At 41.9% G+C, this 18,632-nt stretch overlaps 1 protein-coding gene and 1 pseudogene across 1 annotated transcript in view; one reads left to right on the top strand and one right to left on the bottom strand.

Moving 5' to 3' along the window:
• Positions 1 to 18,632, top strand: part of AGO3 (argonaute RISC catalytic component 3) — a 136,032-nt gene that overhangs the window by 32,373 nt on the left and 85,027 nt on the right. The window contains exons 3-5 of the mRNA XM_066269661.1: positions 6,209 to 6,329; positions 11,488 to 11,696; positions 13,477 to 13,613. Coding sequence (XP_066125758.1) covers positions 6,209 to 6,329; positions 11,488 to 11,696; positions 13,477 to 13,613 — 467 coding nt within the window. The remainder of the gene's footprint in view (positions 1 to 6,208; positions 6,330 to 11,487; positions 11,697 to 13,476; positions 13,614 to 18,632) is intronic.
• LOC136329141 (V-type proton ATPase 21 kDa proteolipid subunit c'' pseudogene) lies at positions 14,517 to 15,285 on the bottom strand (annotated as a pseudogene).

Genomic DNA, 18,632 nt, shown 5'->3' with positions numbered 1-18,632 from the left:
TTCATAATGCGGTGAGCTCCTTTGCTACTAAGCTGACTGGATGACTAGGTAAATTACTGTTTGAGAGAGTTTTATCTCTATTTGCACATGCCTGCCTGATGAACATTTCTAATAAACTACCCTTTGCCACAGTATCTTTTGAGATAAGAAATGAAAATTTGATGTGCCTAGATTTGTCACTTTGTTAACTTGCTTACTAAAGTTTTATTGAAAGTCTAAATGTATCAATTAATTACATCCTATTAGTGAGAAGTTAAAGTGAAGAGACATAAATGATGGTCCTCATAAAAACTGATTTCCTTTGAAATGTATGTTTTGGCAGTTATGAACTCAAAGCAGTTTAGTGTTAAAATTGCCCAGTTATATATAGAATTCTAACACCATTCTGTTAAGGCTCTGAAGGCTTAAGTTCAAATCAGTGTTTAGTGTAATTCATAAACAAGTTTCTATATCTGATGCCAAGATAAAATCTGCAGTGCTTTATTGTTTGGTATTCTTGTAATTAAAATTTTACTGTTGGCCCTGGCCGGTTGGCTCAGTGGTAGAGCGTCAGCCTGGCGTGCGGGGGACCCGGGTTTGATTCCCGGCCAGGGCACATAGGAGAAGCGCCCATCTGCTTCTCCACCCCCCCCCCTCCTTCCTCTCTGTCTCTCTCTTCCCCTCCTGCAGCCAAGGCTCCATTGGAGCAAAGATGGCCCGGGCGCTGGGGATGGCTCCTGGCCTCTGCCCCAGGCGCTAGAGTGGCTCTGGTCGCGGCAGAGCGTCGCCCCTGGTGGGCGTGCCGGGTGGATCCCGGTCGGGTGCATGCTGGAGTCTGTCTGACTGTCTCTCCCCGTTTCCAGCTTCAGAAAAATACAAAAAAAAAAAAAATTTTACTGTTAGAGGAGATTGCAAAGATTGTTCATTTCAGTCTTCTAATTGGTATCTTCCGTGTCATAACTGCTTGTTAAACAGTCCGGCAAAGATGAACTTCAGTACTTTAATATATAGTATAATCCACTTGTAAATAACTCTGGTAATTAGAAAATGTTAGAAATTATTGTTCCAAAATCTAGCTCCTTTTTTTTTTCCAACTATTTGTCCTAGTTCTGTTGTTCCATACAAAAGAAATTTTCTACTCAGTTTTGTGCGTGACAGTCCATCAAAATAGCTAAAGGTGTCTATAATTACCTTTGAATCTTTCTATTCCAGACTACAAGTCCTTTAGCTTGATTTATTTTTACTCATATTGCATGAGTTTCAATCAAGATTACCTTCTGGGCCCTGCCGGTTGGCTTAGCGGTACAGCATTGGCCTGGCATGCGGGGGACCTGGGTTCGGTTTCCGGCCAGGACACATAGGAGAAGTGCCCATTTGCTTCTCCACCCCCCCATCCCCTTCCTCCTCTCTGTCTCTCTCTTCCCCTCCCGCAGCCGAGGCTCCATTGGAGCAAAGATGGCCCGGGCGCTGGGGATGGCTCCTTGGCCTTTGCCCCAGGCACTGGAGTGGCTCTGGTTGCGGCAGAGCGACGCCCTGGAGGGGCAGAGCGTCGCCCCCTGGTGGGCGTGCCGGGTGGATCCTGGTCGGGCGCATGCGGGAGTCTGTCTGACTGTCTCTCCCCGTTTCCAGCTTCAGAAAAATACCAAAAAAAAAAAAAATCACTAAAAAAAGATTACCTTCCGGTTATATTTAATTTTTTAAGGTCTTAAATTTTTCCAAATTGAAGGGAGCATTCGAGAATGTGAAATGACCTATGTAATATATGATGGAATGTTTACCCACCTTGTACTAGGTACTTAAATATATGCAACCTAAGTTCTTTTTTTTTGTTTTAATTCAATGAGAGGAGGAAAGCCAGAAACAGAATCCCACATGTGCCCCAACTAGGATTGACCCGGCAAGCCCACTAGGGGGCGATGCTCTGCCCATCTGGGGAATTGCTCTGTAGCTCAGCAACTGAGCTCTTAGTGCCTGAGGTGGAGGCCATGGAGCCATCCTCAGAGCCCAAGGACCAGCTTGCTCCATTCGAGCCATGGCTGCAGGAGGGGAAGAATGAGACAGAGGGGGAGAGAGAGAAGCAAGAGGGGGAGGGATGGAGAAGCAGATGGGCCCTGACTGGGAATCAAACCCAGAACATCCACACGCCAGGCCTATACTCTACCACTGAGCCAACTGGCCAGGGCTGCAACCTGAGTTCTTTAATGTTGAGGAAGATGCATAATACCATTAGCTCATTCTACATTTGTAGTCAATCACTCAAAGACCCTTTCCACAAGAGCAGTAGGTAAGTTCAGGTGCTCTAACTTGTTCTTATTGCAGTTGGACCTTTTTTCCCCGAAGTTGAAAGTAGGGAGGTAGTCAGACTCCTGCATACATCTGACCAGGATCCACCAGGCATGCCCACTAGGAGGTGATGCTCTGCCCATCTGGGGCATTGCTCTACTGTGGCTGGAGCTGCTCTAGAGCCTGAGGCAGAGGCCATGGAGCTGTCCTGAGTGCTGGGGCCAACTTTGCTCCAGTGGAGCCTTTGGCCATGGGAGGGGAAGAGAGAGATGGAGAGGAAGGAGACGGGGAGGGGTGGAGAAGCAGATGGGCGCTTCTCCTGTGTGTCCTGACCCGGAATCAAGCCTGGTACTTCCACACGCCCGGCTGATGCTCTACTGCTTAGCCAACCAGCCAGGGCCCAGTTGAACTTTTCAAACAGAAGTGTTTAGATTTTATAAACTGCCTTTATTACACTTCATATTCATTGAATTCATTTTTACAGTTTGTCAGTAGCTTTTATCACAACTAATTTGTTTTTAGCATACTAGTCATATCTCCCAAGTATGTATCATTTGGGGTTTTTTAACCAGCAGATAATTTTTGATTATTCATTAAATGTAAGACATTTAGTTTCTTTTGCTTATGGTATTGATATGATAAGTTTGGGGGTGTGAGGGAGGACCTTAGAAGTTTGTTTTGAGTAAAAGTTTCCATGAATGTCCAAGTTAACTGAGAAATAGAAAAGGATGCTCCACATTACAACATAATAAAACTCGAGTAATCATGAAAACATATGATACTGACAAATAGACCTCTGGGACAATATAGAGAACTCAGAGCAAGATTCATTTATATGTAAGAATTTAAGGTAAAAATAGGTTTATAAATTGGTTAGTAAGTATATAGACTGTTTAGTATAAGGTATGGGAAAACTGGCTCACTACATAGAGAAATAATAAAATTGAGTCCTTATAAAACACTTGTTTTTATAAAGTGGATTAATAGCCAAAATAAAATTATAAAGTTAATAAAACACAATGCATTTTTGTGACTTAGTTTTAGCAAAATATTTCTTAAAACCTCAAAAGCATGAAACCATAAGATAAAAAAATTAAGTTTGATAATACAACATTAAGAGTTTAATTTCAGCCCTAGCTGGTTGGCTCAGTGGATAGAGCATTGGCCCAACATGCAGGTGTCTTGGGTTGACCCCCAGTCATGGTACACAAGAGAAGTGACCATCTGCTTCTTCCCCTCCCTCTCTTATTTCTCTCTTTCCCCCTCTTGGCAACCAGTGGCTTGACTGGGTCAAGCATCAGCCCCAAGCACTGAGGATAGCTTGGTTGATTCAAGCATCAGCCGCAACTGGGGTTGTGGGGTGGATCCTGGTCAGGGCACATGCAGGAGTGTGTCTCCCTATCTCCATTCCTGTCACTTAAACAAACAAAAAAAGGCCCTGGCTGGTTGGCTCAGCAGTAGAGCGTCAGCCCAGTGTGTGGAAGTCCTGGTTTTAATTCCCAGCCAGGGCACACAGGAGAAGCGCCCGTCTGCTTCTCCACCCTTCTTCCTCTCCTTCCTCTCTGTCTTTCTCTTCCCCTCCCACAGTCAAGGCTCCATGGGAGCAAAGCTGGCCCGGGCACTGAGGATGGCTCCATGGCCTCTGCCTTAGGCGCTAGAATGGCTTCGGTAAGCAACACCCCAGATGGGCTGAGCATCGCCCCATGGTGGGCATGCCAGATGGATCCCAGTTGGGCGTATGCGGGAGTCTGTCTGTCTCTCCCTACCCCATCCCCCCCACCCCCCACCCCCGCTTCTCTCTTAGGAAAAAAAAAAGGCCTGACCTGTCGTGGCACAGTGGATAAAACATCAACCTGGAATGCTGAGGTCACTGGTTCAAAACCCTGGGCTTGCCTGGTCAGGACACATATGGGAGTTGATGCTTCCTGTTCCTCCCCTCCTTCTCTTTCTCTCTCTCTCTCTCCTCTCTAAAATGAATAAATGAGTTAAAAAAATTTTAAATAAGTACTTTTTAAAAGAGAATTTCATTTCAACAAATACATGGACATTTTTAACAAGCAGATAACATTTGGGGGAAAATATTTGAAATAACTAAATCTGTTAATGTATTAATACCAAGAATACTAAAAATCTACTTTAATTCAACAAGAAGATTGGGACCCCAACATATAAGTGAGCAGAGGAAATAAGAAATTCACAAAAAAAGAAACAGACACATGAAGGAAGGGATGCTCAAAGTCATTACAATCAGAAAAATCTGAATTAGCCTGGCCTGTGGTGGCTTAGTGGATAGAGCGCTGACCTGGAACATTGAGGTCACCGGTTCAAAACCCTGGACTTGCCTTGTCGAGGCACATACAACTAGCAACCAATGAACAGCAAGAGTGAAACACCTATAAGTTGATACTTCTTGCCCCCCCCTCCACTCTTCTCTCTGTAAAATAAATAAATAAAATCTAAAAAAAGAAACAAAAAGTCTAAAGCTTTTAGTTTTATCCTCCAGGCCTGGGTGGTGGTGCAGTGGTTAGTGCTGAGGACTCAGGTTTGAAACCCTGAGGTTGCTAGCTTGAGCCGAAAGGCGCTGGCTTGAGCAGGCGTCACTGGCTTGCCTGAAGCCCTCTGGTCAAGGCACATATAAAAGCAATCGATGAACAACTAAGGTGCTGCAAGTATAAGTTGATGCTTCTCATCTCTCTTCATTCCTGTCTTTTTGTCTCTCTCTCGCGCTCTCAAAAAGAAAATAGTTTTACCTGCTAGGCTAGCAAAAATGAGAATGCAAAGCTAGATAATGCCAAATCTTGTCTGGGATGTAGCAAAATAGGAACCTTCAGGAGTATAGATTTGTGAAGCCATTCTGGAGAGCATTTTGGCAGTTCTTCATCATTTAGTTGATAAAATTCACTTAGACCTAACAGTTCTGTTCCTGGGTATATACAGAGATTAATTCTCACACAGGTTCATAGGGGGACACAGGACATACTGTATTGCAGCATTGTTTTTGGCAGTTAGCAGTTCAAGATACTCTGAGTTCTACATTGCTGCATAAGTAAACAATACGTGGAGTACTTTGCATCAATCATAAACAATGTACTAAATGTCCCACAACAATGTGAATTGATTTTAAAAGCCTAGCAGAGGGCTTTGGCCAGTTGGATCAGTGGTAGAATGTCAGCCTGGCGTGTGGAAGTCCCGGGTTTGATTCCTAGCCAGGGCACACAGGAGAAGCGTCCATCTGCTTCTCCACCCTTCCCCCTCTTCTTTCTCTCTTTCTCTTCCCCTCCTGTGCCAAGGCTCCACTGGAGCAAAGTTGGCCCCGGGCACTGAGGATGGCTCCATGGCCTCCACCTCAGGCGCTAGAATGGCTCTGGTTGCGAGGGAGCAGTGCCCCAGATGGGCAGGGCATCACCCCCTGGTGGGCATGCTGGTGGATCCGGGTTGGGCGCATGTGGGAGTCTGTCTCTCTGCCTTCCCACTTCTCACTTCAGAAAAATCCAAAAAAAGGAAAAGGATTTCAAAGTCTAGTAAAAGTTTGTAATAACTATAATACAATGGAATCTAAGAAATATATATATACTAAATGCTATTTGAGCACAGAGGAAAGAGCATCAAATTTTTTAACAGAGAGGTGAGTGTGTCACATAGTGTTTAGAGATGATGAAAGAGATTTTTTAATCACTTCAGAAGGTTAATATACGATATTTTGCAGGTCACCTGTGGCCCAGAATGATTAATTCACTGAATTCATTCTTCTATTTGTGTGAGTGTGTGTCTGAAATTCATGTCATCTCTTTCTGGTATCCTGAGCCTTGGTCCTGAAAGCAAAACCTTTATCATGCATAATTGTCTTTTAGAGTTTTGATAACATTAAATAGTGTAAGAAAATACCTTAAATTTTTAAATTTCATCATGTAGAGGATTATATGAATGTATTTTTTTCCTTTTCTAGGGAAGTTGTGGATTCAATGGTTCAGCATTTTAAAGTAACTATATTTGGGGATCGTAGACCAGTTTATGATGGAAAAAGAAGCCTTTACACAGCCAATCCACTTCCTGTGGCATCTACTGGGGTAAGATAGGCATTCCTTTTTTTTTTTAAAGCTGTACTTTTACAGTGTCTCCTTTTAAATGCATTTATTATCAATTTATTTCAGTCCATGTATGTGTGTGCATCATTTATCTTTTTAACTTTTTATTTTGAAATAACTTTTTTACCAAGAGAAATAGGAAGCATCAACTCATAATTGTGGCACTTTAGTTGTTCATTGATTGCTTCTCATATGTGCCTTTACCTGGGGGTTCCAGCCAACCCAGTGACAACCTTGCTCAAACCAGTGACCTTGGGCTCAAGCCAGTGAACTTTGGGCTCAAGCCAACAACCATAGGGTCATGACTGTGATCCCACACTCAAGTTGGCGACCCCATGCTCAAATTGATGAGCCTGTGCTCAAACTGGTAGCCTCAGGGTTTTGAACATGGGTCCTTGGCATCCCAGGTCAACTCTCTATCCACTGCGCCACTACCTAGTCAGGCTATTTTGAAATAATTTCAAACTTACAGAAAAGTAAGATTCATGTAGAAAACTCATGTGTACTCTTTACCAAAACTCATTAGAGTTCTTAACATTTGCCACTTTTTTAAAGATTATATTTTCCCCTGGCTGGTTGGCTCAGCAGTAGAGCATTGGCCTGGCCTGTGGAAGTCCTGGGTTTGATTCCCAGTCAGGGCACACAGAAGCAACCATCTGCTTCCCCCTCCCCCCTTTTCTCTCTCTTTCTCTCTCTTTTTCTTTTCCCGCAGCCATGGCTCAAAAGGTTCAAGTAAGTTGGCCCTAGGCACTGAGGATGGCTCCATGGTTTTGCCTCAGGTGCTAAAATAGCTTGGTTGCCAAGCAACAGAGCATTGGCCCCAGATGGACAGAGAGCAATGCCCTATAGGGGGCTTGCCAGGTGTATCCTGGTTGAAGCACATGTGGGAGTTTGTTTGCCTTCCTGCCTCTCACTTAATTAAAAAAAAAAAATTGTATTTATTGATTTTTGGAGGCGTGGGTAGGAGTGGAAAGCATCAACCTATAGTTGCTTCTTATATGTCCCTTGACCCGGCAAGCCCAGGGTTTTTTTGTTTGTTTGTTTGTTTTTTGTATTTTTCTGAAGCTGGAAATAGGGAGAGACAGACAGACTCCCGCATGCGCCCGACCGAGATCCACCCGGCACGCCCACCAGGGGCGATGCTCTGCCCCTCCGGGGCATCGCTCTGTCGCGACCAGAGCCACTCTAGCGCCTGGGGCAGAGGCCAAGGAGCCATCCCCAGCGCCCGGACCATCTTTGCTCCAATGGAGCCTTGGCTGCGGGAGGGGAAGAGAGAGACAGAGAGGAAGGGGGGAGTGGAGAAGCAAATGGGCACCTCTCCTATGTGCCCTGGCCGGGAATCGAACCCGGGTCCCCCGCACGCCAGGCCGATGCTCTACCGCTGAGCCAACCGGCCAGGGTCAAGCCCAGGGTTTTGAACTGGTGACCTTAGCATTCCAGGTCGATGCCACCACAGTTCAAGACAGACTTATTTTTTTTTCTGAATCATTCAAAAGTAGATTACATACATCATGCTTTTTAATATGTATTTCTTAAGAAGAAAAATAAAAACCGTAATACAGTTATCAACTTCACTAAATTTTACATTGATATATGATACTTCTGTCTCATCAACAACCCATATTCCAATCTCGTCATTTGTTCCAATGATGTTCTATAGCATTTTTTCTCCTTTAGTAAAAAATCAAGTCCAAGTTTATATTTATATTTAGATAGCATATCTTTCTAGTTTCCTTTATTCTGGAACAATTCTCTAGCCTCTTTTTCTTTCTTTCGTGGCATTAGCATGTTTGAAAATGGTAGGCAAGTTAAAGTTTAGACTATTCCTCAGGTACGTTCTCTTTATTAGATTTTGATTAAGCATTTTTGGCAGGGATATTACATTAAGTATTCTTATCGGTGTATCATATCAAGAAGCACATAGTATGTATCTGTTCCATTAATAGTGATGTTAACTTTGATCACTTGGTTAAATTGGTATCTTCTAGGTTTCTCCTGAAAGTTACTATTTTTCTCTTTGTTCTTGTGGGGAGATAACTTAAAAAAAAAAAAGTCTTCATTGCTGACCTGGCAGTGGCACAGTGGATAGAGAGTCAGACTGGGATGCAGCAGACCCAGGTTCGAAACCCCGAAGTCACCGGCTTGAGCCCAAGGTCTCTGGCTTGAGCAAGGGGTCACTCGCTTTGCTGTAGTCCCCCCTACACCTCGGTCAAGGCACATGTGAAAAAGCAATTAATGAACAACTAAGGTGCCACAACAAAGAACTGATGATTCTCATCTCTCTCCCTTCCTATCTGTCTGTCTCTCTTTCTCTGTCACAAAAAAAAAGAAAAAGATTTTATTTATTGATTTTACAGGGAGAGGAGAGAGAGAGGTGGAGTAGGGAGAAATATCAACAGTTGCTTCGCTTCGGTTGTTCATTGATTGCTTTCTAGTATGTGCCTTGACAGGGCAAGCCCAGGGTTTCGAACCAGCATCCTCAGCATTCCAGATCGATGCTTGATCCACTGCGCTACCACAGGCTAGGCTGAAATTGTGGTAAAATACATATAACATAAAATTTACCATCTGAGCCATTTTTTAAGAACAGTTCTGTGGCTTTAACTACATTCACAACTGTCACAACAGTCCATTTCCACTACTCTTTTTATCTTAGAAAATGGAAACTGGCCCTGGTTGGTTGGCTCAGTGGTAGAGCATCGGCCTGGAGCGGAGTTTGCCCAGGCGCTGAGGATGGCTCTGTGGCCTCTGCCTCAGGCGCTAGAGTGGCTCTGATTGCGGCAGAGTGACGCCCCAGATGGGCAGAGCATCGCCCCCTGGTGGGCATGCCAGGTGGATCCTGGTCGGGCGCATGCGGGAGTCTGTCTGACTGCCTCCCCATTTCCAACTTAAGAAAAATACAAAAAAAAAAATGGAAACTATGTACCCATTTAACATTAACTTCCTGTTTTCCCCTGCCCTCAGCCCCTGGCAACCACTGTTCTACTTTCTGTCTCTGTGAATTTTAACACTCCCAGTACCTCATATGAGTGAAATTATATGCCATCTTTCTGTGACTAGCTTATTTCACTTAGCATAATATCCTCAAGGTTCATCTTTGTTGTCATGTGTGTATGGATTTTCCTTCCTTTTAAAGGCTGCAAAATATCTCATTGTGTTTGTGTGTGTACACCACATTTTGTTGTTTGTCCATATATGATAGATACCTTTGGCTATTTCAAATAATGCTGCTATAAACATGGGTGTACAAATATCTGTTCTGGTCCCTGCTTTCAGTCCCTTTGTTCATATACCCAAAAGTGGAGTTGCTGGATCATATAAATGGTAATTATTTTTAATGTTTTGTGAAATCACCGTACTGTTTTTCACAGCAACTGTACTGTTTTACATTCCCACCAAGAGTATACAAGGGTCCTAAATTCTCTATACCCCTTTCAACACTTGATGTTTTCTGTTTTGTTCATGGTCGCCATTCTAATGTGTATGAAGTGATACCTGTTTGTGGTTTTGATTTGCATTTTCCTAATTTTTAGTGGTGTTGAGCATCTTTTCATGTGCTTTTGGGCCACTTGTGTATCTTCTTTGGAGAAACATGTATTCAAATTCTTTGCCCATTTTTTAATTAGGTTGTTTGGTGGTTAAGTTTTAGGAATTCTTTATATATTTTTCTTTTTTTTTTTTATTAAGTGAGAGGTGAGGAGGTAAGGAGGCAGAGAGATAGACTCTCATATGTGCCCCGACCAGGGACCAGGATCCACCTGGTAAACTCCCTACAGGGCGATGCTCTACCCATCTGGGGCCACTGCTCTGTTGCTTGGCAACTGAGCTATTTCAGTGCCTGAGGGGAGGCTATGGAGCCATCCTCAGCACCCAGGGCCAACTTGCTAGAACCATTCAAGCCATGACTGTGGGAGGAGATAGAGGGAGGAGCAGATGGTTGCTTCACCTGTGAGCACTGACCGGAAATTGAACCCGGAACTTCCACGTGCCAGGCCGACGCTCTACCACTCAACCAACTGGCCAGGGCTCTTTACCTGTTCTTATCAGATACATGATTTGCAAATATTTCCTCACATTCCATAGGTTATTGGCCCTGGCCAGTTTGCTCAATGGATAGAGCATCAGCCTTATGTATCGACACCCCAGGCTTGATCCTCAGTCAGGGCACACATGAGAAGTGACCGTATGCTTCTTCACCCCTCCCCCTTTTCTCTCTCTCTCACACTCTTCCCCTCCTGCAGCCATGGTTCAGTTGGTTTGAGTGCATTGGCTCAGGCACTGAAGATGGCTCTGTGAAGCCTCCACCTCAGGTGCTAAAATAGCGCCCTTGCAAGCATGGCCCCAGATGGGGGTTGCCAGGTGGATCCCAGTCTGGGTACATTCTGAGTTGTCTCTCTGTCTCTCCTCCTCTCACTTTGAAAAGAAGAAAAAAGACAAGTTACTTGCATTAGTGTTTTTGTTTGTTTTTTGTTTTTCTTTTGATGTGGTTATATTATTTATTTGAAATGCATTTGGTTTCATTTGATTGTTTATATTAAGTTTTAGATTTTCTCTCCAGCCTTGTCAGCTTTATTTTTAATTTTTAATATATAGAACTTTATTTAACATACTTCTAAAAGTCAAAACTATACTGAAAAATACATTCTGAATTGTTAATTCTTTTTTTTTATTTCTTCTTTTGTTTCTTTCCATCCTTTCAAAGGAGCAAATTTCTTTGTTTCTTGTTTATGCTTCCTGTGTCTCTTTTTGCATAGATAAGCAGATACATAAAGATTTTTCCATTTTCCCCTTTTTTCTCACATAAAAGATAGCATACAATTTGTAATCTTCTGTACTTTGCTTTTTTTCATTTAACAGTATAGGTTGGAAATTATTCCATAAAACTTTCAGGAGATCTTACTCATCCTTTTTTATAGCTGCCTACATGTTTGGGCATTTAGGTAGTTTCCAATATTTTGCAATGACAAACAATGCTGACATAAAAAACTTAATTAAATTTTAGTCTCTTGATTTAATGTTTAGTTTTATTTTTATATTTGCCTTGTTTTCTCTTAAATATACATATTTGAAAGTTAAACTTAAAAAATAATTGTATTTATCTTTTTCAACGTTTACCAGATGACTCTTTTCCCATCAACAGGTAGATTTAGATGTTACTTTACCTGGGGAAGGTGGAAAAGATCGACCTTTCAAAGTGTCAATCAAGTTTGTCTCTCGGGTGAGTTGGCACCTACTACATGAAGTACTGACAGGACGGACCTTGCCTGAGCCACTGGAATTAGACAAGCCAATCAGCACTAATCCTGTCCATGCTGTTGATGTGGTGCTACGACATCTGCCCTCCATGAAGTGGGTGCTTCTGGCTTTTTTTCATCTTTAGATTTTAAGTGTGAAAATTTATTGTGCAGGCCTCCTTTGGTTAACCTTCAGGTGGTGTATATTTTGATTATTTGAGATGAAAATAGCATGCATTCAAGTTCATTTACAGATGTAAGTTGCAGAAAATTCTCTGACCTTTGAAAGTAAACGCACCTTATTAATTTAGCTATTCTAACGAATATTTTTTAGAAAAATCTCTAACTCTTCTAAGAGCTATAAACCTTGAGTAACTGATACATTTTCAGATATATTTCTGTAGTTAAATCACTTTGTTTTAAAAGTAATTTTATTGTTTATACAATAGTATCAAATCGTGTTAAAATTGCTGTTGTTGCCTTGACTATGGTGGCACGGTGAATAAAGCGTCAACCTGGAATGCTAAAGTCGCCAGTTTGAAACACTGGGCTTGCTGAGTCAGGGCACCTATGACAAGCAATTGATGAACAACTATAATGAAGCAACTATGAGTTGATACTTCTTGCTCCTCCCTTTGTAAAATCAATAAATAAAATCTTAAAGTTGTATATGTACATATATATAGTTTTGTAAGGTTATAAATTTTTGCAGTCCACAGTCCAAATGCTATAGAAATGTTTACCTGAAACCTGTGTACTATTATTGATCAGTGCCACCCCATTAAATTTAATTCATAAATAAAAGTAAGTTAAAAAGTTGCTGTTGGGTTTTTTTGTTTATTTATTTATTTATTTTAAAATTTTTCTGAAGTGAGAAGCAGGGAGGCAGAGAGACAGACTCCCGCATGTGCCCGACCGGGATCCACCCGGTATACCCACCATGGGGCGATGCTCTGCCCATCTGGGCCATTGCTCTGTTGCAACCAGTGCCTGAGGTGGAGGCCACAGAGCCATCCTCAGCTCCTGGGCCAACTTTGCTCCAATGGAGCCTTGGCTGTGGGAGGGGAAGAGAGAGACAGAGAGGAAGGAGAGAGGGAAGGGTGGAGAAGCATATGGACGCTTCTGTGTGCCCCGGCTGGGAATCGAACTCAGGACTTCCACATGCCGGGCTGATGCTCTACTGCTGAGCCAACTGGCCAGGGCCAGAAGTTGCTGTTGTTTTAATCATATTGGTACCTCACATGAATATATGTGTATCTGTGCTTATATATATATAGGATTACATAGGCTATCATTTTTTTTTAAGATTTTATTTGTTGATTTTACAGGGGAGGGAGGAGCTGGGGAATGAGAAGTACCAACTCATAGTTGCTTCACTTTAGTTCATTACTGCTTGTTGTATGTGCCTTGACCAGGCAAGCCCAGGGTTTCAAACCAGCAACCTCAGCATTCCAGGTTGACGCTGTATCCACTGTGCCACCACAGGCCAGGCAAATAGGCTGTCTTTTTAAAGAAAAAATATTGTCTTACAAACACATTTATAGAAATAGATTTTTAATCAATAATTATTTATCCTAGCATTTTCTGAGATAGGAACTGTTAACTTTTTTGAATCTATTTTTAAGGAAGTATTTTAAATAAAATTTATTCTTATTCAAACTAACATTAGTTGTAACAATAGAGAATTTCAGGGAAGGATGCTGACAATTTCTTCATTTAGACTGGCTGGTTTTTGCTTTCACAAATTTGGAAAATGTTTAATTTCATATATTTATAATGATAAGGATTCATTATGGTAATTTAAGTTCTGGGCTCTAGAGTCACCTATTTGGTCTGCGGATTTAAACACTTACATAGGAAGAAAAGAATTGAACATGCCATTTTAACTTTTGTAGATATACGCCTGTGGGGCGTTCCTTTTTCTCCGCTCCAGAAGGATATGACCACCCTCTGGGAGGGGGCAGGGAAGTATGGTTTGGATTCCATCAATCTGTTCGGCCTGCCATGTGGAAAATGATGCTTAATATTGATGGTAAGGGAACTAAAACCATATGTTGTATTGCGTAGTTGATTTCTGTGTGGCCTGTTTGTGTGTAATATGTATATGAACATTTCATGTATAACTATATGTGCTGGTGTCTTGAGGTAAAATTTGAACATATATACTGCTCGCAAACATTAGGGGATATTTTATCACTTCATATTTATTTTTGAAATATCCCCTAATGTTTGTGAGCAGTCTGTTAACACAAACTGGAATACCTTTATATTACATTTCATTTAGAAGGCCTTTACACAGAACTTGTGCTCATTTACTACTACAGCAAATATAAAATCTTTGATATGATCATCAGAGCAACCTTCTATTATAACTCACTTTTGTCCTTTTAACCCTAAGTCAGTATTTTTATTATGAAATACATGCTTTATAGGAAGAGAAGTCTATTGGTCATGGTGACTCTTGGCATATGCCTACTGCTGATGTTTGATGTGATTGCATTCATTTTTAGGTGTTTTCCTATATTTTTGAGCTTATATAAAAGAGAGAATGAAATTATAAACTGCCATTATCCAAATTGTGTCAGTATTTTTCTGCTTTTGTATAAATTATCTCCATTTCTTTCTCTACTGTAGTATTTTTAAATCAAATCTCAGACAGCATGTTATTTTGTCCCTAATTTAGTATGTACCTCTAAAAATATGGATGTTTTCTTACACCATCACTATAATCCAATTTCCCTCATTGTTTCAAATATTTTATAGTTAGTTGGTTTTAATCAGGATCCAAACAAGATTCACACATTACATTTGGCTATTATGCCTTTTTAAAATGTAGTAGTCTCATTTTTTTCCCTCTTGTTTTCTTTTCTTTTTTAAAAAAAATTAATTCTGACCCAGACAAACACATTTATTTCACAAACACTGGGAAGCCAGGTTGGAAGTGGAGGTGGGACACAGGTGCACAGCTGTACACAGTCATCAGCAACCTCCTCCCCACACTGAGGATCCAGCCAGGCAGCACCTCCAAGTCGTCAGGCAGCGAGAAGTGAGTTCAAGAAGGGCCCAGAACACTAAGCCCTGTAAAAGGGGCATAGCTCCAGCTGTCCCAGGAAAACCACTAATAAATAAGAGGTGATGCACGGCTCCACCCACACAAATCATCTATGCACCCATCTTCACTCTGGAGGTCTGAAGGATCGCAATGATGACCCCAAACAGGCCAATGGCACTGCCAAAGATCTCCACGATAAGAATCTTCACAAAAAGGCTGTGGTTCTGTGCATCAGCCAGGCTAGCTCTACTGCCCACAGTGACCACGCAGACTCCACAGAAGAGGTTAGACAGGCCCACAGTGAGGCCAGCTCTAAACATGGAGTAGTCTGCATGATAGTTTCGATGACCAGTGGCTTTGGGGTCAGTGGCAGAGAAAGGCTCAGCCATATTGCTAATGACAGTTGCCATAATGATGCCGTAGATAGCCACAGCTCACAGAAGATGATGTTAACCAGGTGCTTGGTCTTGATCCTAGGGGCCTTCACCCCTCCCCCAATGATGAATGAGCCGGTAATGTAGATGCCCCATGCTGCCCCAACCACGGACAGGGAGATAGCTAGGCCAATGCCCAAGTTTGACCACATGAAGGGGGAAGTCTCTGTCAAGAACCATGCCACATCAAAGCGGAAGCCCAAGTTGAAAATGGTGTAGCACAGCGGTTCTCAACCTGTGGGTCGCGACCCCTGTGTTTTGGTCATTCGACCCCCGCCGGGGTCGCGACTCACAGGTTGAGAAATATGTATTTTCCGATGGCTTTAGGGGACCCCTGTGTTTTGGTCGCAACCCACAGGTTGAGAACCGCTGGTGTAGCAGATCCCTGACTTGCTCATGTGACGTGCTGGCACCATGTGGTCCCGGGCCTCCTTTTTAATATTTATTTATTTATTTATTTATATTTATTTTAATGCCATTGGCTTGTTGTCAGTTGTCTTGTAGAATATCCAAAAACCTGGATTTGTTTTTGTTTTTTGTGGTTTCATTACTTTGTCCCTTCATCCTATATTTCCCGAACATGAAAGTTGGTCCTAGAGGCTCGATTTCAGTTCTTGTTCAAAATACTTTATAAGAGCTTCATTGTGTCATGTTAGGCACACAGTATTTAGTGGTCCAATTTTTTAATGATACCAAGAATGATTAGTAGGTTCAGAGATCTATAGGCCTGATCTCCCCATTAAAATTTTCCATCAGCCTTTCAATTTCTAATACTACTCTATTTATTGATCATTGTTACCTGAACAATTTATTTCACTAGGGATTATCAACTGGTATTTTTTTTAACTTTTTTATTTTTTTGCATTAGATGAAATTCTTAATATAGAAAATCAAATGTCCTATTGATAATTCATTAGTCTTTGATAGCTTTTTTACTTTCTGGCACAGCAGGATGTTCTAGGCTCATCTTGTATTTCTTACCCTGTACCTGGAATCAGCCATTTCTCCAAGGATCCCTGGATCTTTCTAGATCAGAACATAGTTTCCTCATTATTTTCAGCTGCATCTGCCATTTGTGGAAGTATGTCATTATTAAGAGGATATATGTGCTATGTCTGTCTTTAATTATATGCCACTTCAGTACATCATTTTATATATGTGTATGTAGATATTTCTTTAAGATAGATTCCAGGAGTAAGATTGATGTGTCAAGGGCACAAACGTATTTGTCATTTTGATTATTACTGCCAGATTGCCCTCCACCCTTCCCCCAAGGCTGCAGATAGTTATTTTGCATCAATGATTGAGACTACCTGGTTTCTTAAGCCTTTGGCTCTACAAGTGTCAAACTACATTTTTGTCAATTGGATTGGCAAGAAATAGTTTCACTATGTGCTTTTGTTTTCCATTTGACCATCTTTTCACATATTTAAGGGCCACCTTTTTTGTTGTTGTTGTTAGCTGTTTATTTCCTTTGCCCCTTTTTTTCTGTTGGATGTTTGGTATTTTCATTTACTGAAAGAGCTTTCTAAATTAAGATTAGTTCTTTTTCTGCGATATGAATTACAGATAATGCCCTTTTGTCTTTTAGGCTTTGGTACTATCTTGCTTTTGGTTTTGTTTTTTGCAATGTAGAAATTTATGTGTGTGTGTGTCTACACACACACAAACACTTAAAAGTATTGGTCAATAATTCATATAATAGAACTATCCTCATTTTTTGTTTCAGGTTTTGCTAGGCCATTCTTGTTTTTTTTACCTTATAAGCTTTAGAAACACCTTGTTTATTTTTTTTTAATTTTTTAAAAATTATTTTTATTTATTCATTTTAGAGGACAGAGAGAGAGATTGAGAGAGAGAGAGAGAGAGACAGAAGGGGGGGAGGAGCAGGAAGCTTCAACTCCCATATGTGCCTTGACTGTGCAAGCCCAGGGTTTTGAACCGGCAACCTCAGCATTCCAGGTCAACGCATTATCCACTGCGCCACCACAGGTCAGGCACACCTTGTTTAGATCCAGTGGGTGTGGGCTGTTATTTATATTGAGATCTTGTATTTATAAGTTAAATCAAGACAAATTGGCATCTGTAAAATATTGAATCTGTTTAAAGAAAGTATTACGTTGTTCCATTTGTTTAAGATTACTTTTGTTTTCTTCAGGAATGTTTTAAAGTTTTCCTCACATAAAATTTGCACATAAGTTATTTCTGGACATTTTCAACCTTATTTTTGCTATTAAATGGGTTTATAGTTTCTTTTTTTTTTTTTTTTTTTTTTTTCTTTTTGCTTTTTTCTGAAGCTGGAAACGGGGAGAGACAGTCAGACAGACTCCCGCATGCGCCCGACTGGGATCCACCCGGCACGCCCACCAGGGGCGATGCTCTGCCCCTCCGGGGCGTCACTCTGCCACAACCAGAGCCACTCTAGCGCCTGGGGCAGAGGCCAAGGAGCCATCCCCAGCGCCCGGGCCATCTGCGGGAGCCTCGCTGAGGGAGGGGAAGAGAGAGACAGAGAGGAAGGAGGGGGTGGGGGTGGAGAAACAAATGGGCGCTTCTCCTATGTGCCCTGACCGGGAATCGAACCCGGGTCCCCCGCACGCCAGGCTGACGCTCTACCGCTGAGCCAACCAGCCAGGGCTGGGTTTATAGTTTCTAACTAGTTATTGTTTATATACATGAAGGCTTTTGATTTCTATATACTAACATTTCTTTCTGCCTTATGAATTCCATTATTTTTATAGCAATTTTTTAAGTGATTTTCTTTTCATTTAAAAAATATGTTTTAATTCATTTTTAGAGAGAGAAAGAGCAGTGGGGAGGAGCAGGAAGTATCAACTCCCATATGTGCCTGGATCAGGCAAACCCAGGGTTTTGAACCAGCGACATCAGTGTTCCAGATTGACACTGAAGTGATTTTCTTCAAGTTTTTAGGTTATAATCCAGCTACAGATGATAGGTTTACTTCTTTCTTTGGATTTTTATAAGACAAGGACAGTGTTAAACATTAGTGATTATTGAACATCTTATTATTTTTTGGAATGTTTCCATTGCTTCTGCATTAAGTAGAATGCATACAAATATGTATATTATAGGAACATCTGTTGCTTGCTATTTTATTAAGTATTTTTTAACTTTATTTATTTATTTATTTATTTATTTTCATTTTTCCGAAGCTGGAAACGGGGAGGCAGTCAGACAGACTCCCGCATGCGCCCGACCGGGATCCACCTGGCATGCCCACCAGGGGGCGATGCTCTGCCCATCTGGGGCATCGCTACGCTGCGTCCAGAGCCACTCTAGCGCCTGAGGCAGAGGCCACAGAGCCATCCCCAGCACCCAGGCCATCTTTGCTCCAGTGGAGCCTCGCTGCGGGAGGGGGAGAGAGAGACAGAGAGGAAGGAGAGGGGTAGGGGTGGAGAAGCAAATGGGCGCCTCTCCTGTGTGCCCTGGCCGGGAATCGAACCCGGGATTCCTGCACGCCGGGCCGACGCTCTACCGCTAAGCCAACTGGCCAGGGCCTTATTAAGTATTTTTAATCAGGAATGGGTGTTGAGTTTTCTCAGATGTC

The sequence above is a fragment of the Saccopteryx bilineata genome, chromosome 3, assembly GCF_036850765.1.
Source record: "Saccopteryx bilineata isolate mSacBil1 chromosome 3, mSacBil1_pri_phased_curated, whole genome shotgun sequence".
Classification (NCBI taxonomy): domain Eukaryota; kingdom Metazoa; phylum Chordata; class Mammalia; order Chiroptera; family Emballonuridae; genus Saccopteryx; species Saccopteryx bilineata.
Note: the sequence above shows the minus strand (reverse complement) of the source record. Positions and strands in the feature narration are given on the sequence as shown.